The following is a 26,159-nucleotide window of genomic DNA, read 5'->3' as shown; positions in this document are numbered from 1 at the left end:
CACCAAGTTAATGATCATTCAACCCAACAATTATTCAGCATAATATATTGGTCCTTTCATATGATTAAACAACATCTCTTTGGAATAACTTTCAAAATCACAATCTTTCATATTAAGGGAGTGTTTGCAATAGAATGTGCTTTTGTAGAAGTGATTAATTTATAGATTATAAAAAAGTTAAGAAAAATCAAAAGTTAGTAGTGTTTGGAAATAAATGTGAAAATCTAAAAATCAAAGTTAGGTAGTGTTTGATAAATAAATGATTAGATTGATTTTAACAATGACCTTCTTATTAGAATCACTTTTGAAGAATCATAATCACCACATGACTAGCTTTTGAATTTCAATTAAGTTAAGCATAAGCTAACACATAATCTAGATTTAAGAAACACACAAAAATGATTTTTTTAAACCAAAAGCTAACAATCACTTTTTTTTAGTGATTGCAAACACTCCCTAATAAAGGCCGAAACGCAAGTCCAACCAAATGCCACTAGTGGCTTCTTATATATATGACGGGGAGAGGTCAAATTTATTCAAACAATATCTTTTGTATACATGTATTATATTATCTTCAAAATTAAATACAGTATTCTTGTGGTTTTCAACACAAGTAAATTTTAGGTACTGTTCCTAAATCTCGACTAAGAGAATACTATATCTGCTGCTTATGATCTTTCCACTACCTGTTCGTAGTTTTCTGAATACTGCAAAGTCGATCAACTGAGTTATTACTTCAGCAGTCCAGTTCAAATCTTCTGTCCAAAATCAAATTAAACTCGAGATAGGACTCTCTCAACTCGTGACCCTTTTACATAAACATCAATCCCTATCAAGGAGATACCCATTTCCTCCCTTTTCCTCCATCCTCCACTTCTTAGATGCTGTAATACACAGGGCGAACAACGAATGGATCTCATGTAACCAACTTCATCAATTGCTTATTTCAGCACAAATACTTCACAGCTGTCATTGCTCTATCGCAATATTCCCACGCCGATCTCAGGCGAAAAAACTTGAGATCAGTGAAAAACCTGAGGCGATGCATAGTATTCACTTTCATTAAACACAGGCCTTAAATCTTCCTTGCACATGAAATCCAAAGGGAAGGAAACTAGATGGCCCTTCACAGACTGGAGTCTTTCCATGGGATCTGTGTTTGTAACATCTCCTTCTTGATAGGACTCTAGCTTGGGCGGGGCTATTCCTAAATCAATGGTGGTGTGGCCGATTTTTTCTCTCCAAAGCGCCATGCTTTGTCGGAGTGAAGCCCTAAATGTAATCAAGTGAGAAATACAAACTTGGTAGAATATCAGAAAAAGGAATGAAGACGGTACCTCAGCCTTACCTAGTGTGTATAAAATCATTTGGTATGCAGGAAAACACATCTTGGTAGATCATAGTATTAGTCTGTCAACAACAGAATTGCACCGTGTAAATAAAAAATCTGGAATATGACCGTAAATGCAAAACTTTATCACAATAAATTTCATAATTATTTTTAGTGGTCAATATACTCTTAACTATTAAATGAAGTAAACTTGGAATAAAATAGATAAATCGTCCAATCAATGGAGACAAGGGATCTGAGGATAACAGCAAGATAGATGTAGACAGCTCCCACAAATCGCAATGATAAACAGAATAGGTGGTGGTCAAGACGAGGGTAGGAAATATTACGGTAGTGTTTTGTGGATTGCTCACAAAAGTCAAATTTTTGTGAAAGAAAAGGTCAAAAGAACTTTTTTTTAAGCAATCCCAAACACTACTTATAATTCACATATCAAGATAGAACTCTACATTTAATTTTTGTTGGTGCTTTATCCCTGCAAAAGATAAGAGCTTGATGTTATAGCAGGCTGCATATTGCAATACTTGAGGGATAAATATTGTAGCAGCTCATTGCAACGTTCATGGGATCGCTAATGCTTGTGTTTCAATATAAAAGTTCCCTTATTATTTGTTTTGTGCAACTATTTTTTGCCAAAGCGAGAAGAAGCTTTGATATAAAATATTTTTAGTCATCCTCACCTTTGCGGTCGCCATCCATACATCCTTGTACGTCGAAGCTACCACTGGGTCTCTTATTTGATTAACCTAAAATGGTTAAAATTTCGAAACATGAGAAAATTCATTTTTTAAACATTTCAATAATATATCAAATATTCACGCAATTTGAATCTGAAAATTTAGAGATGATCTCGTAATATAGCTCTGAATAATGAATTCAACCTCTCCAGCTCGAAAACCTAGGTGCTCAGACCACAGTGCAAGGCGAAGACTCAATGCAAACTTTCCAGCTCTCCAAGTCTTGCCCCCCATCCATGAATCAACAAATTCCTTGTCCTCAATAAGCACACCGATCTGAAATGCACAATACAGTTAAACAAGAAAAAAGTAAGATATTCCACCAGTTCACCTCCACATCCACTTTTTACCTCCTTAAACCAAAGAATGAGTAAATTTTTAAATAGATAGGACTAGAACTTTATGTGTGAAACCAACTGAAAGTTAGTGTGATATCCACATAGAACACTCATATGACAGCAGTTCACAATGGAATCAGTGCGGATCATGCAGTATTTTGAGATGATGGAGTGGGCTTAGAGTAAACATCTGTGCCATTTACTACAACACAGCTCCTAGAAAGAATCTTTTTAAGCACAGAAAGAAATTGGGGTTCCCAATGCTTAGCCAATTAATCTTGTTAATTAATGGACCTTGGACCTAACTCAACCCCAAAAGCTAGCTCTAGGGGGGAGGGTTCTCCAAGACCATATATTGATCTCCCATGGACTCTATCCTTCCGATGTGAGACATATTTCAACACCCCCCACATGCCCAGGAATAAACATCTGGAGCGTGGAGATATTAACGGGTGACCCAACTGTGGGCAACCCAATTATGGGCAGTCCAACACATGCGGCAGTCTGGGCTCTGATACCATGTTAAGAAATGGACTTTGGGCCTAATTCAACCCCAAAAGCTAGCTCAAGGAAGGGTTGTCCAAGATCATATATTGAACTCCCAGAAACTCTGTCCTATCGATGTGGGACATATTTCAACAAATCTTAATGATGCTGAAACAAACAGGTCTCATTCCCGCACTAATGTTCCAAACGTGTCAAAGGTAAAAGCGACTTACTAAGTAGTTCCAATTAAAATTTCGGTAATACCTCAGAATCTCTAGATCCAAGCAAACTTCTGTCATTTATATTTGCAGAGCCAATTAAAGTAATATGATCATCAATGATCATGATTTTGCTATGGACATAAACCTGATGAAACAAAGGCACTTTAATAAGTCCAATAAATAGAAGTAATACACTTGATAAGCCATCCATTAATCAGTGAAAATATAAACTTATCCACCACTCTATAACAAGATGCATAAAACATAGTTTACATTCATCCATGCCAAACTTAAGGTTTCAAAAGAAGCAAACGAGAAATATTGGCAGTCATCTGTGCTTCAATTTTTTTCGTTCACTTAGCATGTCAGTCGCAAGCAAGCAATATTTTCAGCTCAATCAAAAATTATCAAGCTCATTTTCAAGGTTTGTGTAGGAAACTTCAAACCAACTGATGTTTTTGGTCGACAAACTGCTTATTTTTCCTATCCAATTGAAAAATGAAAATTTAGAAGCACTAATTTCACCAATAAACAATTCTTTTACACCTTAAATACTCAATCCTTTTTTTTTTGTATGGTTTTGGTCAACTAAAGTCTACATTTACTCATCCATAAATCAAAGTCGCCAAGGAGGCGCTGGAAGGTCAAGGCCTCAGGAACTGGATGTCAAAATGATCAAGAAAAGGCCAGATGCATTTGCAGTGCAGACATGTGTACCTGACTGGAGGAAACAGGACCACCTTCATAAAGTCTGCCATAAGCTCTCAGACCATAGAAAGATATATAATCATGCATTCTAGGGCCAACAAGATCATACAGATTATGCAGTATTGAATTATTCCCCCGGCAAATTGTTCGATATTGCCAATGCATGATTGCTCTCACAGATGCAGCACCAGAATCATCGACACCACCCTTTTGAAATAGAGCACATTTCAAACTCTGTGGAACTATTCAGTAAGGGAAGTAGATATGTACCAGAAAACTTTGTTGTAATTACCTGAAAGCCCGGTAGAAGAGGTATAACAATTATAACCCTGAAGCACTTCTTCTCATTGTGTGCTCTCATTATCCGTCTATATAATGCTTCTAAAACGCGATTGGCAATAATTTCATCACCTGATAAACCAGAGATGAAGAATTGGTTCTGAAAACCAAATCCAGTCAGTGCAAGTTAGAAAAATGAACTCAGATGTTTTTAGTGCTTCTAATAGATCAATAAAGTACACCAACAGCTACTGCATGCAATTGGCTCCAATTTTCAAAAAGTGAAAAATGTCACTCCATGAACTTATAAAACCATATCGTCATGTATCTCAATTAATCCCTATTTTGATATGGCCCTGTCATATATATATTTTAAATATGGCCCTGTCATATTGTACAATCTTTTGTCACCGTAGCAAAGTAGGGATAATGTAAAACTATGTCCACATGACTCTACTTTGCTTTAAACTTAAGACAATCTCATGTCTCAGAGAGAGAACAACATAAAAAAACCCACTCCACTGACAGGTGAGAGTTTAAGATATTAAAATATAATTAGAATCAGATCTTATCATATCTTTGAGATTTAGGAAATTATGTACCAATTGTAAATTAGGATAATTAGGAGATCCCTTAATTAAAGAGATTACAATTATGTTTCTATTTTCTGATTATATTAGTGTGTCTATAAACTGATTTGTTAATTATTGTAAATGACAGAAGTGATATAATAAAAAGAACTTTCTTCTTTCTCCAGCAATTATATTCTTCTTTTTTGTTTAACATGGTATCAGAGCCGTAAGGCTTGATCCATTCGGATCTGATTCGCGATTCCATTGTCGCTATTTTTAGCCAGACATTGCAAGTCCTCTGATTTATTATTCGGGCAATTATCGATGGCTGAAAATGCCGAAACTTCTGAAACCCTTCCAGCTCCAGCTGTTGGAGAATTACAGCAAATACATTCTGCCTATCGGCTAAATGGCAAGAACTATTTAAAATGGTCCCAGCTCGTCTGGACCACATTGAAGGGTAAAGGAAAGCTCAGCCATCTGCTTGGTAGTGGGCTTAACAAAAAGGACCCCAAGTTTGCTGCCTGGGATGAAGATGACTCCCTTATTATGGCTTGGCTCTGGAATTCTATGATGCCCGACATTAGTGATACAAGCATGTTCCTCACCACTGCCAAGGAGATTTGGGACAGCATTCTCCAAACATATTCCAAGAAGGGAGATGCTGCCCAAATCTATGAAATCAAAGTACAAACAGACAAACAGTCTTGGCTACTCAAGGAAAAATCTGTTACAGAGTATGCAAATACTCTTCAAAATTTGTGGCAAGAGATTGATCATAATCGATGCTTCGAGAACAAGTGCCCGGACGATGCGACAATTCTGAAAAATTACATCGAACAAGATAGGGTCTATGCCTTCTCGTTGGACTCAACCTTGATTTCGATCAAGTCCGCGTTCAAATCCTTGGGAGGGACCAAATTCCATCTTTGAATGAGGTTATAGCAATCATTCGATCGGAAGAAAGTGGGCGCGGTGTCATGCCTAAACCACGAAGTCTGGAGAGCTCTGCATTGGTGACTAACAAGAACATTGATCATCTACCAGATTCTGGAAAGGGTACTGCTGTTAGAAATTTGTCCCAAGGCTCTAGAGATGAATTGTGGTGTGTCCCAAATGTCGCATAACAGAGCATACTCTAGATCGATGCTGGAAAATTCATGGCAAACCATCATACAAGGATAAAGGCAACAAAGGAAAGCAACTGAGGAATAGGAGCCAAGCCCATATGACTGCCCAACAGGAGTATATAGATGCTCCATCTCCAAAAGAATTCAATGATCATGCATCGATTGAACAAAACCAGCCTGATTTAATAACTCACAGAATTTAGTATTCCATTGGCGAGATGCCTGTTTCAAACCATATAAGGACTTGAGCAACTTACAAGCATAACTCCCTTTTTGTTTATGAAAACTAGGAGGTATGGTCACATAAATTTTTTCATGCAAATCTCCTCGAAGAAACGCATTGTTGAGGTCCATTTGATGGAGAGACCATTGTTTGGCAGCTGCTAGAGTTAGGAGATATCTCACGGTGACAATTTTTGCTACAGGTGAGAATGTATCATGGTAGTTGATGCCATATTGTTGTGTGTAGCCTTTCGCTACAAGCCTCGCTTTATATAGATCAATGGATCCATCAGCATGAAGTTTGATCTTGTATACCCAACGGCATCCAGTAAACTTTTTTCCCGGTGGAAGTGGTACAACCACCCATGTTTGTTTTGCCTCCAAGGCTGCAATTTCTGTTCCCATTACTTCCAGCCACTGAGAATCAGTTACAGCTTCCTCATCGGACTTTGCTTCAGAAGAATCAGAAATGGAAGCTAAAAAAGAACGATGAGAGGGTGATATGTGATCATAACTCATGTAATCGGAGATGGGATAAAGATTGGAAGTGGCAAAATTGGTGTAATTGGTTGAACACACAATCTTTCTGCCAAGCTGGAGGTTTGTGGACATGAGTTGACGGTCAAACAGAAGAACTGGTAGGAGGGGGTTAGGAATGACAGAAGAAGTGGGCTGGCCAGGCTCGGGTTAGTCTGATTATCAGAAGAAAGTTGTGTACTCGAATTACTTGGGGATGCAGACAGTTGCATGGGAGTATCATAGAGATCAGAGCATGGCATATGTGGAAAAGTCGAGGTCCTAGAAGGTTGTTGGAAAAAGGGTAGGATTCCTCATTAAACACTACATCCCCGGATACAAAGAATCGTCAGGTGTGAAGATCGAGAAGTTTAAATCCCTTTTAATGAAGTGGATGGCCATGAAAAACGTATCGCTTTGCCTAGAGTCAAATTTATCATGTGGAAGGGGATTTGAAGCATAACAAATGCAGCCAAATAATTTAAGCGCGTGAATGAAGACACTTTGTTAAGAACTTCAAAAGGTGTTCTATTGTATGACAAGGGAGTGGGAAAGCGATTGATTAGATAAATTGCATGTAGGATACACTCACCCCAATAGATGTCGGGTACAGAGGCTTGAAATTTCAAAGCACAGGCTACATTTAGAAGGTGTTTATGTTTGTGCTCAACAAGTCCATTTTGTTGGGGACCGTATGGACGTGAACTCTGATGTATAATGCCTAACGAATTGAGGTCATCTGTACATTCAAGGCTAAAGAAATCCATGGCACTATCTGTGTGAATGGTTTTGAAACAAAGGTGAAAACTGCTTCAAGATTTGTGGAGTGTTTGACTTAAACTGCATCAAAAATATCCATGTGCACCGAGAAAAGTCGTCAACGACTGCGAGAAAATATTTTTGTCCATTATGTGTTGGTATATGATACGGTCCCCGTATGTACATGTGGAGTAAGTAAAAAGCAAGAGGAGAAACTGATCTATTGCTTGATGAAAATGGCTGTTTAGTTTGTTTGGCTATTGTGCAAAGGTGACAGAATGATCTATTTGGTGTGTGTTGAATAAAGGTTAAACATTCTAATCGTGAGAAAGACTAATGGCCAAAACACTTATGCCAAAGATTGATATCATTAAGATCACAAGAATAAAAGTAGAGTCATTTGATACATGAGATACAGAATGAATATTACTGCACTCAAAGTGTGTGGAATGTGTGTTCGAGATGGGTTGGAGTAGAGTTCACTAGGTAGTTCGGTCCATGTTTGAGTCTACCAATCCCCATGATTCACGCAGTCGAAAGGTCCTGAAAGAGACAACATTTGGGGATAGAAAATGACACAACAATGATAATCCTCTGTAAATTTTGATATGGAAAAAAGATTAAAATGGATATCACGTGCATGAAGAACATTTTTTAAGGCTAAAGAAGGGGAAACAAATATTGTTCCTTGAGAGGTATTAGGTGTAAGATTACTATTAGGAAGTTGGACTGAACCAGCAGGAGGACATGGTTGAATATCTTGCAATAGTAAACTGGAGTGGTGGTCATACCTGCAAGATTAGCAGCTGGTCCTGCAGTGTTGGCTGTCTGTTCAAGAAGCCTTAAGATCTGCTCATATTGAGATGGTGTAAAGGAGACGACAGTGGATGGAAGGAGCTCTGAATCTTGAGAGACAGGGCATGAATCTTGGTTCATGCCCTGAATCTGGGGAAACTTCTTATGAAGTTTATGGCCTGGCGGATAATCAACCAACTTTGTAACAATTGCCTATCATGTGGCCTGGATAGTTGCAATTCTCGCATCTGGGGCCATCTGATTTTTTGTGGGAGGATGAATAAAATCCAAAAGCAGAAACCTCATATATAGATTCTGAAGATAGCACATTCCTGTGAGATTCTTCTTTGGTAATAATCCAATAAGCTTGACTCACAGATGGCAAAGGGTTCATGAGAGGAATCTGACTCCATTTGTGGCCATATCTGTCATTAAGACCCATAAGAAACTGCATGAGACGCTGGTGTGGATCATGTTCAATATACCCTTTTGTAGTAGCACAAGAACAAGATTGAAGAGTCACTAATGAAGTGTACTCATCCCAAAGCTGTCTGAGTTAGTGATGAAGCTGTCTGTACTGCACACAAGGCCACCAAAGATATCGCGAGACATCAAGCTCATTATCCAAGATAGAACGATGGTGTTGCATAATGTAAAGTGGGAGAATTGGCAGAAGGTTTGGGACACGAACTCTTAATGAACCCAATGTTGTTCTTCGGTCGTAAAGCAAGTGGCATGGTGCGGCTCCAAACACCATAATTTTCAGATCCAATTAGGGAATCAAGAACAAGAGAAACCCAGGGAGTATCCGAAGGGTGAAGATAGTCATGAAATCCAATGGTAGGTTGGATTCAGCCCTTGAAAATTTTTGCAAAGAAAATATGATGCGGAAGAAATTACTTCTCTGATACCATGTTAAGGTGAAGATATTTCACCATTGAAGTGATACGCGAAAGCTTTCAATAGATGAGGAAGAAGAAGATGTATTGTATAATCTGGAAAAGTACATTTACATTTTCTGGTAGCTCATTTATATATTGACAATTGGAGGAAAACCACTTGTAACTTCTACTAACTACAAAACTAATTAACTGTCAAACTATCCAACGGATTAAGGGTCAAGTAACTGGCTTGATTAGTTGGCTTGATTCTTCGAGTCTTCTAGAACATGTATATCTTAGTATACAGTTTCTTGACATGAATAGGATTTTCCAGTGAGCCAATGCAACTTATATTATGTTCACAACCTGGGAACTGAAACTTTCATTTGAAGTGAAAAATTTGTGCCTGAATGTATTTCATGTATGATGTTTTAGTAATGTAATAAGGAAAACGCCTTTGTGATTATGGAGTCGTAAGAAATGAAGACATTGCTACTTGAAAAGATATCTAATGTAGAAAAGCGCTGCTTAGCAAAGAAGGAAGAAAAACAGACCTCAATATATACATAATGTTCTGCTCTTTCAATAAGTGAGCAGTAGGCATTGTGAATACTTTCTTCAATTTGGCTTGTTCCTGCTGACCATTGGCTTACACTCCTTATAACCTAGAAAGCAAGGGTCATCCAAGCCTATTAGATGAGGGAACATCCACACTTGCAAACAACACACATCTTTTTACTTGCAAACAACACACATAAAAACCAATTACTTAGATAATGGCCATTCATGCAGCTAAGTAATCTTAAATCAAACCAGAGCTCTGTCAATTTCACAAAGAGTAAATGGAACATTATTATTATTTATTTATTGATAAGAAACGATGTAAATGGAACATTAATAAATCTCAATGTGGTTTGTTGAGGGTACAGGTGCCGGTTTATAAGTTTGAGTCTGCAAGACTGGGGAAAGAGAGGAAGAGGCTTCATCTCAGGATCCACTTCTAAGCTAGACGTTTTACCCTCAACAAACCGTGTCGTTTCTGTTCTATTTTTTTAACATTGAAAGATATCACTGTATCTCATGGTTCAATAAGACAGTCAATTATAGCAACAAAGATATTGCAATCCAGGAGCTAGAACTCACCTGACAGCGACATGGGACACGAGGACCAACTTGTCCGATTTCATCTGACGAAACAACTTGATCACCTCTTTCCTGTGATTCCCACCATCTGTTTTCTGAAATATCTGATCCATGCTGCATCACAAGGGAAGACATGCTGCTTTGGAGATCCAAGGAGTCGAAATCATCCACAAAGCCCCTCATTGGCATATCTGGGATAAATGGTTCAGTTTTGGATTTACGAAAAGAGAAGGGACTTCCGCCAGGCCTGCTTGGCTGATCACGTAGATTACCATCAAACCCATTTAATTTTGGTTCTCCTCTTACAGCATCTTGGCCATCAGCTTCTTGAGGCATAAGCAAAGGTATATCCTGAAGAGATGATAGGGACGAAAAAGAGTCGTTCCTTTTTATGTCTTTATGATAGCCATTGTGATTCTTATCACCATTTTCTATCTCCCTACTAATTCCCATATAATGAGGAATAACCATGTGGTGCTGAGGCAAGAGAAGGGGAATTGCATTTTCATTTGGAGCTTTGTTTCTCTGGAAGATAATGAAAGAATTTTAAATCACAAGAAGAATGCTCGAGCTACAGATATCGATATTAAAAAAGTTAACTACATATACCTTGGCATAGTTCCATCGCTGGACAAAATGTCGGGCTGCATCACTGCAAGGGGGGCCCCAAAGGGCACAGTGGACATCATGCCATGGCATTCGTGGATATTTTGCACGATCTAATTCATCCTTCATTGTGTCCTCCCACGAATTTGGTTCCGATTCCCTAAGATTCAGTAGGGTCAAGCATTTGGCAAATTCAATTCCATATTTAGATCATGCTAAAGGTCGCAAAACAACATCCCAGTTTGCTTTTCAAAGTAAACTTAAATTGCACAGCAATAGTACATAAAAATACGGCAAAAGCAATTGGGAAAATTACACAAGCATGCCAAAAATAATTATACTCCAGCGGCAATGCACACACATTGCATGTGTAACGTAATATATAAATACAATGCATTGTGTGTGTACAGTACAAGATTTATTTTTTAGCAATTTGATAGTTTTGTGGTTTTTTTTGTAATTTAGGGTTGTTTATTTAAAAATATTTGATTTTAATATGATATATCCTTTTTTGCAATTTGATAGTTTTGTGGGTTTGTTTTGCAATTTAGGGTTGAGCATACCAAGAGACCATATCTAGGATCCTCTTAAATAATAATAGTAATAGACAATAGAATTAGATGAGTCATGACGGGATGTCTCAAGTTTACAAACTCATTCACAAACAAACTTCCCGGCATTTGGCAACAAAACTAAAAGAGAAGCTTAAAAAGGATCATCCAGTAAAACTGTGTTTCGCTAGAGAGAGGGACTGAGTTTTATTCTCCATTACATCTAAATGGGAGAATGGTTAAATTAAGAACTAACATACCAACAACACAGGTTAATACACACCTTGGATTGTAATAATCCTTGCCAGGCCATAGTGAAGAGGGATGATCACCAATTTTATGTTCACCAGAATCATAACGACCAAAGCACAGATCAAGTCCTCCAATGAAACATATCTGGTGATCTACAATGACAATTTTTTCATGATGGGACCTATATAGGAGAGGATACAATATCAATGGATGCAATAATCAGTTTGAAAAGCAAAAGCTGATCTATACAAACATGAATGGATGTCATAAATAATTGCAATTATAATAGAAATCACACCATAAATAGACACCAGAAGAGAAATGGTCAGGATATCGAAGTACTCTGATGTTTTCATGAATGCCCAGAAGCTTTCTCTTGCTATAGACACTGTTGATTTTCAGAGCTAGAGCAACCTCTTTGTACAGAAGAATATGTACCTAACAAAGCATGATAAATCCATGTCACCAGACATTCGAGTTGAAAAAATGAAACAGGCAAAAAATAAAACATAAAAACTAGCAACACTCTTTCGTGGGACAATTTCCAGCTCAATAAAATGAATAGGCGAACCACATAATACGGCATCGAAGCAGCATCTTCAAGACGTGACATTGCAAGGCATAACAAGGAGAATCAGTCCTTGTTCTGTTTATCACAAAATGATATTCCTACAAACTTGTCATGATGCCAATACTAGTTTAGATTTCCACAAACTATAAGAAATACAAATCACATTTAGATCCTTTGCTAAACCAACCAATATATTTATCTACACTCATTACCCTGATTCTAATCACAAAACGCAAATTAACAGAGTTATGACCTACGTCGACTAGTAGAAGATAACGCTTTAATGAAACAAGAAATAAGTAAGATAATCATAAGCATAACTTAGTTTATCAAGAGAATCATCAGAGGAGAAAAACAAATAATCATCTATGCGAACCTATTTACCTGAACACCTTCCTTGGCTTTAGCTTCCAATAAAGAATCAAGCCGAGTGGATGCATGAGCTAGAAATGGACGGCACAAGTACAGTTCTGGGCACAACCACCACCCACATATATATATCTGATTTGGATATCATCACCAATAACAACAAAACATTAGCAGGTATAATGCCGATTATGAACGCGGTGGATGTTCAAGAACATACCGTCGATTTTGCTCCCTCAATAGCCAAAGCAATAGCTTCAAATGCAGCACGACCGTCAATGAACCACTGAACTTGACTACCATCTTCAGTCAAACCTCGAGGAGGAGCAAAAGAGCCAAAACGATGGGGGTGACACCAACCTTCAGGTGGTCGAAGACCAGCATCATTGATTGCGGCAACCCAATCTTTAACTTTTGCATTACTTTTTGTTCTAAGCTTTATGTTTCGACTTCCACAAATCACCTATAGCATATTGCCCTTAAGTTCATTAAAATGAAGTTTTCAAGCTTACAACTACAAGCTATGTCATACATCTATAAATTACATATTTGAAATTAGGTTATTCATTGTCATTAATAAGAGAGTTCCAAGTTAGCGAAGATATAAACGATCCCATGCACTAAACCCTAAAGAGAGGGGAAATCTAAGCATATGATTTTTGCAGACGGCAGTTCATGATATCACTACTACACTAACAGTTAGTTACTTTGCTTCAATTCATGGACAATGAAAAGGCAAAAGCCTTGAAAGTATGTGATTCTCAATCATTCAAAACCCCAACTGAAGCAACTATAAACAACAGTAAAATATAGATTGATGCCAAAAATGTAATGAACACAGCCTACACTGAAATAGTGGCGTAAAGGATTGCGATCTTTAACTTCTTTCGCCAATGATACTCGACCCTCTCCATTACCATCTGAGGCTGGTAGAACATCAAAAACAACAATATCTAGAGGATTGGGGTCGAAAGGTTCCCTCAGAAAAGCCAAAAATCCAGGTTTTAGCACAGCCCAGACCTGCAGATAAACGAAATGTAAAAATCTCAACTTCTACGAGATCACGGTAGTCTATGCAAGCCAGAAGAGAAGGAACTGCCGAGCTAAACTCTGACTACCAAGTGCAACATCTACAATTTTCCAGTTTTCTTGACATATACTAACAAATTACAACATATTCCAAAAAATTTCCATTAGCAGAAGGGATACTAAAATATTCATCTAAAACATTACAGGTGGAAAAACACCTGCAAAAGGCATCATTATTTCAAATACAACTTATCTTTAGTAATCGCAAACGATGGCTCTTTGAATCAACGTCTCTGACAATTGCTGAATTATCATTTACGGGGAATATTAAACACATCTCAGGGGAAAATATATACATAAACCCTCTAGTATACAAATTCCAATCGAAGCCACTAATAGTAACAATAATTTGATTTAATAAAAAAAAAATTACACCATCTTCTTCCCAAACAAAGTAATTACACCATGAAATCAATCATATCAGCATGTTTAGAGAGATCAATATGACCTTTTGCCAATTATCTCTGCAACAACTGAACAATTGACACGAGCAGCATTTTCTGTCATTGTTATTGCCCAAAATTTTTGGCAAATGCTTTACCATAACATAGTCCTCCTTCAGCTTTGGACCATACTCTGGGGAAAAGGATAGCTTCGAAACTTCCAAAAATCTGCACACCTGTGGTGTTCAACTACAAAAATAAGATTTGTAGAAAAATCCAAACAACCAGACAGTTACATATCGGCAGAAATGAAACCAGAAAGATTGTCATAGATGCAGAGCCAGACAATGTTCATCCAACAGTAATATTATGTTTCCCGACTTCCGTATGATCATACATCTTCCGTCTTCAGCCTTTTTTTCATACGATGATTAGGAGACAGCCATTGTAGAAATGCAACATGTCCATAAGAAGGTTAGACAAAATTAAATATGTGTGCACAATATGGACCTTGTAAAAGTCACTAGCTCAGCTTAAAACACATCAACAAAGTGTTAATCGGTTTTGGCTTTTCTCTAAATAGGAGTTGACGCCAACATAGAGTCCAAATTAATTTCAAAAAATGAAAATTCTCACAAATGATAATATCTCCTCTTTCTTGATAATTCAATCACATTGGTACTTGTGAACAATGTACACGATTAGCTAATAGAAAAATGCTCCAATCAGATACACCTTATACACATGTAACAGCAGAAGGCTAAATATGAAAAGATGATACATTTAGAATCCCAAACTCTAATTCCAAATGATTAACACAGAGGAGAACAGCATAGCTTTGAAGAAATGACCCGGCATTACCTCTTGGGAGTTCACGATATCAATATTACTGAGAAAGTGGTTTAAGTATCCCTGCATTGCCGTTTTTGCTTGCTCCGAAATAGAATGTTGCCTTCCAAGTGCAGGCCTGATAATTGGAATGGCAGCACTAGATGGAACATCTCTGAACAAAAAAACACCTGTAAGATTTATAAGTATTACAAGAAGAAGCTACAGCATACTTTATATCATTCGCATAAGTCATCCTTGATAAATAAGCACCTGTTTCTTGCACTCTCGTCTAAACGTGAAGGAATAGCCTCATCATCCTGCTCTTCATCATCTTGCATAACCGTTGCATGGTCTCCGATTCCTAAATTTTGAAGCCATTCTTTAACCTTTGAAAAGATAAGAGAAAATAACTTTCAATGAAGATTAAAGACACGAGATAAAGTTACACCATCATAGACCATTCCAAGCATAAGAACGACAACCATGGGATTTTCGTCTGATGTGAACCGCAACTATAGAATAGAACCAGAACCAATCATTGATGGGGAAAATGGCATAAAAACGAGAATAAAATATACCTGCTCTTGCTTCTCGTGTATCTCCTCGATAAATTTCCGCTTCTTGAGAGCAAAGTGCAAATAAAAAACTTGTGAAGCTTTCTTCACTAACTGCCACTTGAACTAAGGAATGATATTGTGACAATCAGAACTCCAGATGACATGAACGTAAATTTCATTTCTCAACTAGTGCATAAAAGCTTGCACTTACTAGAAGTACAAATTCATATCAAAGGACGATCTCGGTTTTGCTAAAACATGCATGCTATTAATCTGATGCAACCTAAAAGAAGGAAAAACTCCATAATGTTGTATCAATGTGAAAACACACTGATCCATAGCCTCAAGTAGCAAAGGGACATATATAGTTGTCAAAACAAAGCTAAAACAAGAATTAAGTCGAATCTGTTCTTAAGCACGACAAAAAAAGACACGGACTTTTTTGACAAAGTCGACAGGTGGCAGCAATAAACCTTGAAACAGACCCATGGAAGTATTCAATTAGCAATCAAGCGGTAAAGGTGAGATTTTTTCCGCAAAACTCGAGAGAAGGAACATAAAGGAAGGGAATGAGATGAGAATTCATGAAACCTGTCTGTATTGCAACTCAATGGTGTAACCCAGTAGCATGGGGCTTATATCGCTGGGATCGGGGCGAGAGACCTGGACAATGGTAGCTTTGGGCAACTCATCGAAAATCCGAGTCAATTCAGTGGCCGGGTGAAACGACAGGAACGATGACATCATCATCGGGAATTCCGGCGGCGACGCCTCCTTTTGCATCTGAACATACTTGTGGCCGCCGATCATCGAAGATTGCTCCGATGAACCCATTTTCATATATATAATATAATTTAAATAAAAAATCTGAAATCAAATGTTAAGAAATAAAAAAAAAATGGATTGTATCATATTCATGATCCATCAGACAACAAAACAAAAGGAGGGGAAACGAGAAACGGCATTCAATTTCAAGGCTTTTGTGTTTTTTCTTTTTATTTTTAAAGTCTGTAGGAACATGTTAGAACTGAACTTTGAATTTTTCATGCCATACTCCTTTTGTTTTTGTGTTTTTTTTATATAAAATAAAATCTTCTAATTTTTTTTTAAAGCAAATAGAATTTAGGTGAAAATAATAGAATTTAATAACAGTGAGTATAGAATTTAGGTGAATTTTTTTTTTCTAACTAGATTTCATATATTTCTAATAAATGTAAAAGATATCGTAAAAATCAGATGTTTACTTTTGTTTGAAGAACAAATTAGTTGTCTTCAAGGCTGATTGTAAAATGAAAATTTGGGTCGAGGACAAAATTTGGTTCATGTCAGTATTACTATATGTTTAAACTTTAAATTAAAGATGACATCAATCACAATTTAAAACTGTTGAAAAATTCCCTCAATTTTATTTTGCATGTGAGAGGTAAATTAAATTAATGCTTGTTAAAGAATTTGGTAAGAATCCATTAATTGGAATATATGGTTCATGCTGGTTGATTTAGTCAAATATTGAATAAACAGTATATTGCCATAAAAAACAACATCCAGGATCCAAAAGAAATATATACACTAGTTCCCTTAATTTCTTCACAGTCCTAGCTATATAGCTTGTTTATATTGCGACCATTCCATCAACAAAGAGATCTCCTCCTCCTCTTATAAATATTGTACAAATCCAACAATATATTACTATTTAATTTTCAGTCCGCTCCCATTATATATACTAGTGTATTGGTGCACGTGATGCGTGTTTGTACATTTTTTTTTTATTAATGTGATATAAAGATTATCGAGGGACTAAATTACAATTATAAAAATTATCGAGAGACTAAAATGCTATTTAAAATATTGAAATTTTAAAAAAATAGAGAAATGACAATTTTGGTAAAACAAAATATGGTATCTAAGAGAGATTCTTTATATATATAAAAAAATATATATAACTGCACACTACTCCTAGCTCGCCTCTTTCTAGTACTTTTTGCATGCATGCTCAAGAAATTATATATGTATTGAGAACTGAGATATTAATCAATATGTATTGATTGATTAATTTATCGAGTAACTAGCTATTATATATATTTGTGCCTCCAAACGTAACATATCATAGAATTTTCTCAGTAAATATTTACATATGAGTCGATCGAGGAAAAACAAACAAACAAAAATAAAAAAAGAAATTAAAGATGCAAAAGTATTTACATATTAATAAATATAATACAAACGTATGATTTGAAAAAAAAAACAATTAAAACTATAATTTACATATGGAAATTAACAGTACTCATGATTTCCTTCCATTAATTCACAATCAATATTCCTATAAAGCAAAAAAGAAAAAAAATAAAATTAAGCAGTGGCAGCCGATATACAAGGTGGCGGAATCTGCAAACCGCTATAGCCAAGTACTCTAACATTAGCACAAGCAGCTGTAACCCTTGTTTCATCTTTCAAATGCAAATTTATGTTGTTGAAGTGCACGTTTTGGCATGGAACCCCTGAGCTACACATTAGATTCACCGCCACCGGAGAAATCGTCGTTCCTCTTATATTTTGGTAAATGACATCGCTGATTTTTACCATGGATGGCTGCAATATTGCATTTTCATCATTTCTTTTTTGATACAGATTGTATTTATCCTTATTCCTTGTCTAATTTAATTTTAATAAATTAATTAAGGAAATATATATATAAATATTACTCTATATATATACCTTGGTTGATTTGAGGCCATAGTTCTGGTCTATGATTACAGGGTTCTTGACACTCTCCATAATTATATCCTCAAAGTGCATTCCTGAAGCCCTGCTGATATCTGATGCCGGGTACGTCTTGATTCTGATCCCATTTGTGGTTCCTAGTAACGTGCAGTTTTTCACTATAAGCCCTTTTACATCCAATTCGTTTGGCACCTTTCCCAGACTTCCAACGCTGCATGCACATCATATCATATATATATATATATGAAAAATAATTCAAGCTAGTGTATATATAATTAATCTTTTGGGCATGCATATATATATGCAAATATATACGTACGTACGTACCTGATGCCATGTCCGGGTCCACATGTTATCTTGTTAATGGAAACATTGGTGGAACCTTGTCCGACGGAGATACAATCATCACCGGTTTTTATAACACTTCTTGATACTCTGATGGCATTAGATTTGCTTATATGCATGCCATCTGTATTAGGACTATCCTCTGGTGCTGTAATGGTTAGAGTGTGCAGCCTAATGAGGTAGCTATTTGTAATGTGCATATGAAATCCCATGCTGTTTATCAGATTAATCGCTTTGATCTTTGCATTGTTCACTTTTGTCATATATATACTCTGCATCATAAATTTTTGATAGATATATAGGATCTAGATGTTAAATTAATTAATTAATATTCTAGCTAGCCATTGATTATATATATATATATATATATGTTTTTATTAATTAATTTGTTAGAACTTACAGCAGGTAAATGGACACAGTTAGGGTTTGTGTCACAATCATTATATTTCCACAGAGACGGCCCTCGTCCATCAATTACGCCTCCACCGGTGAAGATAAGGCCGCTAACTTCATCAAAAGAGATCCATCCTTTACCTGAATAAGCAGAAACATCAGCAACGGCATGTAGCGTTCCTTGGAGTTGAACGGTGATGGGAATTTCGCTTTTGCATGGTCCTTGGAATACCGTTTCTCCCAATGTGTAAACACCCCGTGGGATCAAGACTACTGCTTTTCCATTAAAATTGCATGCTGCATTCCATGCTCGAACAAAGGCCTAGCTTCATATATATATACAAGAAAATCATTGGACAAGCAATTAATTAATGCATATATATTATATGATCATGAGGCAATATTATATTTTTGTAACTCATAATCACCATAGTGCTTTCTTGATTCTTTCCAGGTTTGGCGCCGTAATTCAACACATTAAATATTTTTGATTCATCTAATGCATTGCTAGAGATTGTCAGAGCTGAGAAGAAGATGAGGGCCATGAATATGCCAACTGCGATCTCCATCTTCGAACCTATGATCATATGCACCCGATTCATCTTTATATATATGTGCTCCTACCCCGGGTATTGAATTTTACTAATTAAGGGTAAGAGCTCCTTTTGCAATGTTCTTCTTGTTTAATGTTGATTTTTTCTTTTGTCAGCATCAAGAAAACAATGAAAAATGCTTTATATATGTGTGTGTGTGGTTGATGATATATCATGATATATGATTAACAGTCTTTGGATTTGTCTTAATTTAAGGATAATATTTGACTTAATTATTCTATGAAATTCAAAAAGCAACAAAGAAAAAGACATTTCATTGCCTAAAAAAAGGGAATTGCAAAGAGAATGAAGCTGTGGCTGCCTATTTTACAGGAGGTTATAATAAAATTAAACAAATCACACCAATTAACTACGTTCTAGAGTATTTTTCTCTAATATATCCCCTTCATTCATCTTTCGTGAATTATTTTTTATTATATTTACTCTCTCTCTCTCTCTCTATATATATATATATATATATATAATATGTATGTATTTATCTATATATTCTGTGCATTATATATATATGAGATTGTATGCTTTGTATAATCTCGTCTTTCAATAAAAATATCACAGTGTTCGTTTTTTATACTAGCTTAATTTGTTAATTAGCTAGATAATTGTACTAGCTAGTACCTAAGAAATAATAGAATAAAATATATGATTGTTACTAAAATCAAATTAAATAAATTATAAACACATATCAGCAATTCCCTCAGCACCTGCGATTGATAACGATCATATATTTTATTCGAATACTAGCACCTGTCATTTTCTTTTTTTCTTTTTTTTTTAAAAATAAAAATTAGGTCCAATTCACGCCTTTACCAACCCTTCACCATTCACGCCTTCCCCATCACCCTTCACTACCACATCATTTATTGTCGCCACCGACCACGACCACCCACGCCGACTGGTTACACATCACCTACACCACCGTCCCTCACCTTCCAATCCATTCCTTGTCTAAACACCACAAGCCCCATCCAACAACTCTACCAGCGTCGCCAGCCACCCCAATCCTGACCACCCTATCCATCACCTCACGACAGTTTCTCACCCCTTCATCTTCACTGTTTGGCCGCCGCTTCTGCCTCCATCTTGCCACCTATATTTTCCCGGCCGCCGCTTCTCATCCGAACCATCCAGATCTCCACCATGTCCTATCCCATCACCACCACCCAAACCACCTCCACCACCTAGACCTCCACTGCCAAAATGTTCTTCTTTTCGCGATCACAAATCGCGCCCTAGCACAGCAAAAGGGGGACGTCATGGGCCACGAACGACGGCGGCTGGGGAAAGCGGGTTCGACAGGGTTAGCTCAAAAATTAGGAAAATAGGTACTCGAAGAAAGCTCTCGAGGAGAGGATTCCGGATATACTCTCGGATCTAAATTTAGATCACCGACGACGAAGTTATCGGCGGTCGAAGGTGGCGAGAATATTGAAGAACAAAAAGAAAGAAGAAGATGAAGTGTGCGGAAGAGAGTAAAGGAGAGAAAAAATATATAAGAAAACATTAAAAAAAAAATTACACATGGGACAGCCAGCTAGGCTGGCGCCCATGTTTTCCTGCACCCAAGGGGTGAAGGGGTGAAGGGGAACATAATTGTATATATATATATATATATATATAATTTCTATAACTATAATATTCTTTGTTACATTGACATTTAATTTCACTTGTTAAGTTTCTATTGGTGTGTTAGTTTTTAAACAATGTAAATAATTATCACACTTGTTGATCAATGATTGATGTAAAATAGAATGTTATATCGATTTTTTACAGAAGATTTTTCCCTAAACGATGTATCTTGAATGTCGTCAAACGCTGAATTTTTCAATAATGTATATTTGAAATTTAAAATATTATTTTTTCAAAGATAAGACCGCTAAATTTCTTGTATTTCTTAGGATTTTTCTCTGAAGATAAGAATATAAATACATTTCCATCAAAATATTTAATCATGTTTGAATCAGTACTTATGTATATACACATATTGACAGACAAAAAATTTTTAAAGTCCATTAAATTAAATTTGCATGGCTCTTCCCACGTAAAATTAAATTTGTGCTAAATTATTTACAAAAAAATTAAAAGAAGATAATGATGATCAATACAGTACTTATCAAAATATATATATCGATGGTCCTGAATGCATGCATGTCCATTGACTAGAGAGCTCTTACTATTCATCCATATATTATTTCCTCATAAAATTCGAACAACCCTCCATTTCTTCTATTTTTAGCAACGTCAAATTACAACCTTAAACTTCATCTTCATTTCTATACGCTTATAAATCAGACTCTTTTTTCCATAGAAAAATATCAATTCATCCCTTAGGGTCCTAGCTAGGGGATTTTACCCTTCTTAAACCCTAATCCAGGGCTCTGAGAAATACCATTTTCTAATTTTTTTTGTTGTATATATAACAAAAATTATTGGGTTGAAAAAAATGGGAAACTTTTCCGGAAGCAAGAAGAAGTTGGTTGTTGCTGGCCTTGCCTCCATTCTTTTGGTTGCCATGGTGGTCGCTGTCGCGGTTACCGTCACCAACAAGAAATGTGACACGACATCTGATGGCGGCAACAAAATCAGTGCCACCGCTAAGGCGGTGAAGGCCATTTGCAGCCCCACTGATTACAAAGAAACCTGTGAACAAAGCCTCTCCAATGCCAACTCCACCGATCCTAAGGAGTTGATCAAGGTGGTATTCGATGTGGCAGTAAAAAATATCAGCGATGTGATCAAGAAATCATCTCTTCTCAAAGAAGCAGCTGAGGATCCTAGGACTAAGGCAGCACTCGAGACATGTGATGAGCTGCTGGACACCTCCATGGATGATCTCCGAAGGTCCTTCGAAAAGGTTGGTGCATTCGATACTACGAAGGTGGACGAATATATCGAGGACTTGAAGACATGGCTTAGCGCCGCCATTACGTATCAAGAGACATGCATCGATGCATTCGAGAACACCACTGGCGACACGGGGGAGAAGATGAAGAAGCTTCTGAAAACCGCAGCAGAGCTCTCCAGCAACGGGCTCGCAATGGTCACTGATTTTTCTTCCGTGCTTTCATCATTGCAGATACAAGGATTTAGCCGAAAGCTACTTTCGGATTCCGCGGAAAATGAGGAATCGGAGAAAAGGAGACTGTACGACTATGGCCATGATGACTCTGACTATTATCCAGGGAGTCCTCACAAGAAACAGCATGGTAGGAGACTTCTTGACAATCCTCCTAATTTTGTTAGTAGCAAGGCACGAAGACTTCTCGCTGTGCCACGAGCATTTTTGAGGCCTAATATAGTGGTGGCTCAGGATGGGAGCGCGGGGAAATTCCGGCGAATCAACGATGCCCTGGCCACCGTGCCCAAGAAGAATAACAACCCTTTTGTCATCTTTGTCAAGTCTGGTGTGTATAAAGAAACTGTCATAATCCCAAGAAAGATGAACAACATTATTCTCATCGGAGATGGACCAACAAGAACCATAATCACGGGTAGCAAGAACTTCGCCGAGGGCACTCAAACATTCCACTCTGCCACAGTTGGTTAGTAATTAATTATTAATTAAATCGATCCCTAACGCTCCTTACTATATATCTCAAAAAATTTTGGCATTAATTAATACAGCCGTGAATGGAGACGATTTCATCGCTAGGGACATTGGGTTTGAGAACACCGCCGGTGCAGCAAAACACCAAGCAGTGGCCCTCCGTGTCTCCGGAGACCGAGCCATCTTCCAGAATGTCCACATGAACGGGTACCAGGACACCCTATACACCCACGCCTACCGCCAGTACTACCGCAACTGCCTCATCTCCGGCACCATCGACTTTGTCTTCGGTGATGCTGTGTCCGTCTTCCAACGTTGCCGATTCGTGGTCCGGGAACCCATGAAGAACCAAGCGTGCATGGTGACTGCCCAAGGGCGCAAAGACCCCCGTGGGGTGGGAGTGATCGTGATCCAAGACTCGGACATCGTCCCAGAACCAGCATTCTTGGCAGTGAAGCCTGCCCTCAAGGCATACCTTGGGAGACCGTGGAAAGAGTATTCAAGAACCATTATCATGCATTCCTATATCGATGGGTTCATCGATCCAGAGGGGTGGTCGGCATGGGCGGGAACTTATGGTCTGAATACTCTGTATTATGGGGAGTACCAGAATCGTGGGGCTGGATCTAACTTGTCACATCGGGTTCGGTGGAAGGGTATCAAGAGGATCACTCCTCAGATTGCTCAGAGCTTCACTGGTGGGAGACTTTATCAGGGTGATCAGTGGATTACATCTTCTGGAGTACCATATTCTCCTGCCTTATAATATTATCACACTCTAATTTAATTAATTAAATGGCTATCATATCATTCTTTTATAAAATTATTATTCATCAATATATATATATATATATATATATATATATATATATGCCTTTTAATAAAATATTTCATTGGAATGCCAATTTCTTTTGTTATATATTACTATACTATTTAATAAAATGAGAGGATGTTATAATAATTTTTTTTTATATTTTCAAGGGAATTTCTGAAATTTATACCCTCCATGCAATAAAACAATTTTTTTAAAATCAAATGTGAAAGTTAGTGATTTCAATTCATTTTCGGATTTTGAAAAGTAACTCTTCTATCATGTTTTATGTAGTGACCCTGCATGGTATCACCTACTAACTGGCAACTAATAGCATGCATTAAACTTAATACAGCAAAATAACTTAACAGAGTAAGACATGCGGAACAAAACCATAATTTACATATCAGCTTAGTAACATAATCCAGACTTAAATCTGTAATGATACAACCAAATTGAAATCTTAAACAGTAAACATTATACAACTATATCGAATCCTGCTGTATAATAAAATCTTCAAGGCTCCTGCTCCCTAGTCCTGCCTTGAACTACCAGCTCCGTCCATCCTGCGACCTGCCCCATAGAATAGGGCGTCCAAGATAACAACTAGGACGTGAGCGCTACGCCCAGTACATAGACATGAGTAAACATATGTATATAATGCATGCAACATGATGACTGGTACATGGTCATCTGAAAAGTCATGCACAGAACCGGCGCCATATGAGTGCTGCCACCGCACGGATCAACCTCTGGGTGCAACCACACTCGTCTAGTACACCAGAGTAGACAGACATAAATGCCCCCGCCGTCGCGGTACTCTCAGTGACAGACTATCGAGTATAAAGCTGAGCGGCTCTATAATCAGGTATAACAAGGACTAGGCTCAACGTGTATATGCACATGACATATGAGTATAGAAAACGATAAATCATACATCATGCCATATAATAATGCCAAATAAATGCAACATATAAACATGTATACTCGCTGGCAATCTCAGTCAATGTGTACGTACCTCTAGGCTAGTTCAAGTATAATAGGATCCTAGGTTCCAAGCCTATATTCAAAAGTTCACCGTATCACTACATAAATTCTATAAGCCTTAACTAAGCTAATAAGTACTTCCAAAACTTAAATAGATTCCCGAACCATACCTTCGTCCGTAGTTAGCCCTTTGAAGTCGCTAGTCCCGGATGACTATAACCACCCCTTGGTTATTCCAGAACCTCTATTATAACTGATAGGGTCCTCAAGTGTATATCTCACACTATATAACTGAAGAAGGAAACTCGGGAATTCGTAATTGAAAATGAACTCTGAACGGCCCTATTTATAGCCAAATTTCTCGGCCAGGATCGGAACTTCCGATTTCGGGATCGGAGCTTTCGATCCAGCTCATTGCGTGCATGTCTGCCACGCCAGGATCGGAACTTCCGATCTACGATCGGAGCTTCCGATCTGCTCTATGACCGACACTTGTCAAAACTCGCGACTGAGTCATCGATCATTTCTGACAGCTGGGGATCGGAACTTCCGTTCCAGGATCGGAGCTTCCGTTCCGATCGGAGCTTACTATCCGGGATCGGAGCTTACTATCCGGGATCGGAACTTACTATCCGGCCCAAAATGAAAAAGCCCAAATTTTACTTCTGAAGTCCAATAACACTCCGAAATTGGTTAAATACCAACCCTTAATCATGTTTAACATATTATTATCTTAAAATGGTATCTGGGTTACTACATTCTCCCCACCTTTAGATATTTCGTCCGCGAAATAACATCTAAAGATAAATCAAGATAACAATATGAAACATCAAACCATGTCTTATTACAACAACGGTAATTACATCTTACATGGTAATAAAAAATACAAAGCAAACAACTCAGGATATTCTGCTCGCATACGACTCTCAGTTTCCCAAGTTGCTTCTTCAACGCCTCGGCGCTGCCACTGTACCATCACAAGTGGTATAGTCTTGTTCCGAAGAATTTTCTCCTTCCTGTCTAGGATACAGATTGGTCGTTCAACAAAAGACAGATCTGGCTCTAGCTGAATATCAGTAGACTGAATCACATGAGATTCATCAGCTATGTACTGTCGAAGCAACGACACATGAAAAACATTGTGTATACTGGAAAGAGATGGCGGTAAAGCCAAACGATAAGCAACATCTCCGATCTTTTCCAGTATCTGGAAAGACCCAATGTAACGAGGAGACAACTTGCCTTTCACACCGAATCTCATCACCTTCCTGAAAGGTGATACTCGCAGAAAAACATATTCACCAGGCTCAAACTGAAGTGGCCTGCGGCGAATATTCGCATAACTGGCTTGTCTATCTTGAGCAACTTTGATCCTATGCTTGATCAAATCTACCTTTTCT

At 37.5% G+C, this 26,159-nt stretch overlaps 3 protein-coding genes across 4 annotated transcripts; 1 reads left to right on the top strand and 2 right to left on the bottom strand.

The window, feature by feature from the left end:
- Nucleotides 1–478: 478 nt before the first annotated feature.
- LOC140876481 (phospholipase D zeta 1) lies at nt 479–16,351 on the bottom strand. 2 transcript variants are annotated; one of them, XM_073280455.1, is made up of 20 exons: nt 15,936–16,351; nt 15,366–15,467; nt 15,058–15,173; nt 14,818–14,959; nt 14,022–14,192; nt 13,331–13,504; nt 12,705–12,947; nt 12,503–12,619; nt 11,846–11,985; nt 11,579–11,728; nt 10,748–10,904; nt 10,139–10,663; nt 9,550–9,660; nt 4,134–4,280; nt 3,851–4,048; nt 3,177–3,278; nt 2,233–2,364; nt 2,032–2,097; nt 1,349–1,410; nt 479–1,272 (listed from the first exon to the last, which is right to left on the bottom strand). In XM_073280455.1, the coding sequence occupies exons 1-20, from the start codon at nt 16,182–16,184 to the stop codon at nt 1,023–1,025; spliced, it is 3,354 nt and encodes a 1,117-aa protein (XP_073136556.1). In that variant the 5' UTR covers nt 16,185–16,351; the 3' UTR covers nt 479–1,022. The 2 variants fall into 2 exon arrangements, with proteins under 2 accessions (XP_073136556.1, XP_073136557.1); XM_073280456.1 differs by lacking the exons at nt 15,366–15,467; nt 15,936–16,351 and having other exon boundaries at nt 14,818–14,975; nt 15,058–15,129.
- Nucleotides 16,352–17,587: 1,236 nt separating this feature from the next.
- On the bottom strand, nt 17,588–19,513 carry LOC140876159 (exopolygalacturonase-like). Its single transcript, XM_073280040.1, has 5 exons — nt 19,232–19,513; nt 18,811–19,125; nt 18,393–18,682; nt 18,060–18,276; nt 17,588–17,933 (listed from the first exon to the last, which is right to left on the bottom strand). Exons 1-5 carry the CDS (start codon nt 19,403–19,405, stop codon nt 17,694–17,696), a joined length of 1,236 nt encoding a protein of 411 aa, XP_073136141.1. The 5' UTR covers nt 19,406–19,513; the 3' UTR covers nt 17,588–17,693.
- Nucleotides 19,514–21,748: 2,235 nt separating this feature from the next.
- On the top strand, nt 21,749–23,836 carry LOC140874815 (pectinesterase-like). Its single transcript, XM_073278233.1, has 2 exons — nt 21,749–22,956; nt 23,039–23,836. Exons 1-2 carry the CDS (start codon nt 21,858–21,860, stop codon nt 23,725–23,727), a joined length of 1,788 nt encoding a protein of 595 aa, XP_073134334.1. The 5' UTR covers nt 21,749–21,857; the 3' UTR covers nt 23,728–23,836.
- The last annotated feature ends 2,323 nt before the right edge of the window (nt 23,837–26,159 follow it).

The sequence above is a fragment of the Henckelia pumila genome, chromosome 1 (genome assembly GCF_033568475.1).
Source record: "Henckelia pumila isolate YLH828 chromosome 1, ASM3356847v2, whole genome shotgun sequence".
NCBI classification, from domain to species: domain Eukaryota; kingdom Viridiplantae; phylum Streptophyta; class Magnoliopsida; order Lamiales; family Gesneriaceae; genus Henckelia; species Henckelia pumila.
This window is presented reverse-complemented; position numbering and strand designations above follow the sequence as displayed.

Bases quoted from the DNA above. Each gene is read 5' to 3' on its own strand.
- LOC140876481 (XM_073280455.1), bottom strand. From the start codon at position 16,184: ATGAAAATGGGTTCATCGGAGCAATCTTCGATGATCGGCGGCCACAAG. The intron at 13,505-14,021 runs GTCATATTGATC...GTTTATCTGCAG, and splicing joins GCAGAGATAATTGGCAAAAG to GTCTGGGCTGTGCTAAAACC. The intron at 4,281-9,549 runs GTCTGTTTTTCT...TTTGGTTTTCAG, and splicing joins AACATTATGTATATATTGAG to AACCAATTCTTCATCTCTGG.
- LOC140876159 (XM_073280040.1), bottom strand. From the start codon at position 19,405: ATGAATCGGGTGCATATGATCATAGGTTCGAAGATGGAGATCGCAGTT. The intron at 19,126-19,231 runs GTGATTATGAGT...ATATGAAGCTAG, and splicing joins AGAATCAAGAAAGCACTATG to GCCTTTGTTCGAGCATGGAA. The intron at 18,683-18,810 runs GTAAGTTCTAAC...TTTATGATGCAG, and splicing joins ACTGTGTCCATTTACCTGCT to AGTATATATATGACAAAAGT.
- LOC140874815 (XM_073278233.1), top strand. From the start codon at position 21,858: ATGGGAAACTTTTCCGGAAGCAAGAAGAAGTTGGTTGTTGCTGGCCTT. The intron at 22,957-23,038 runs GTTAGTAATTAA...TAATTAATACAG, and splicing joins ATTCCACTCTGCCACAGTTG to CCGTGAATGGAGACGATTTC.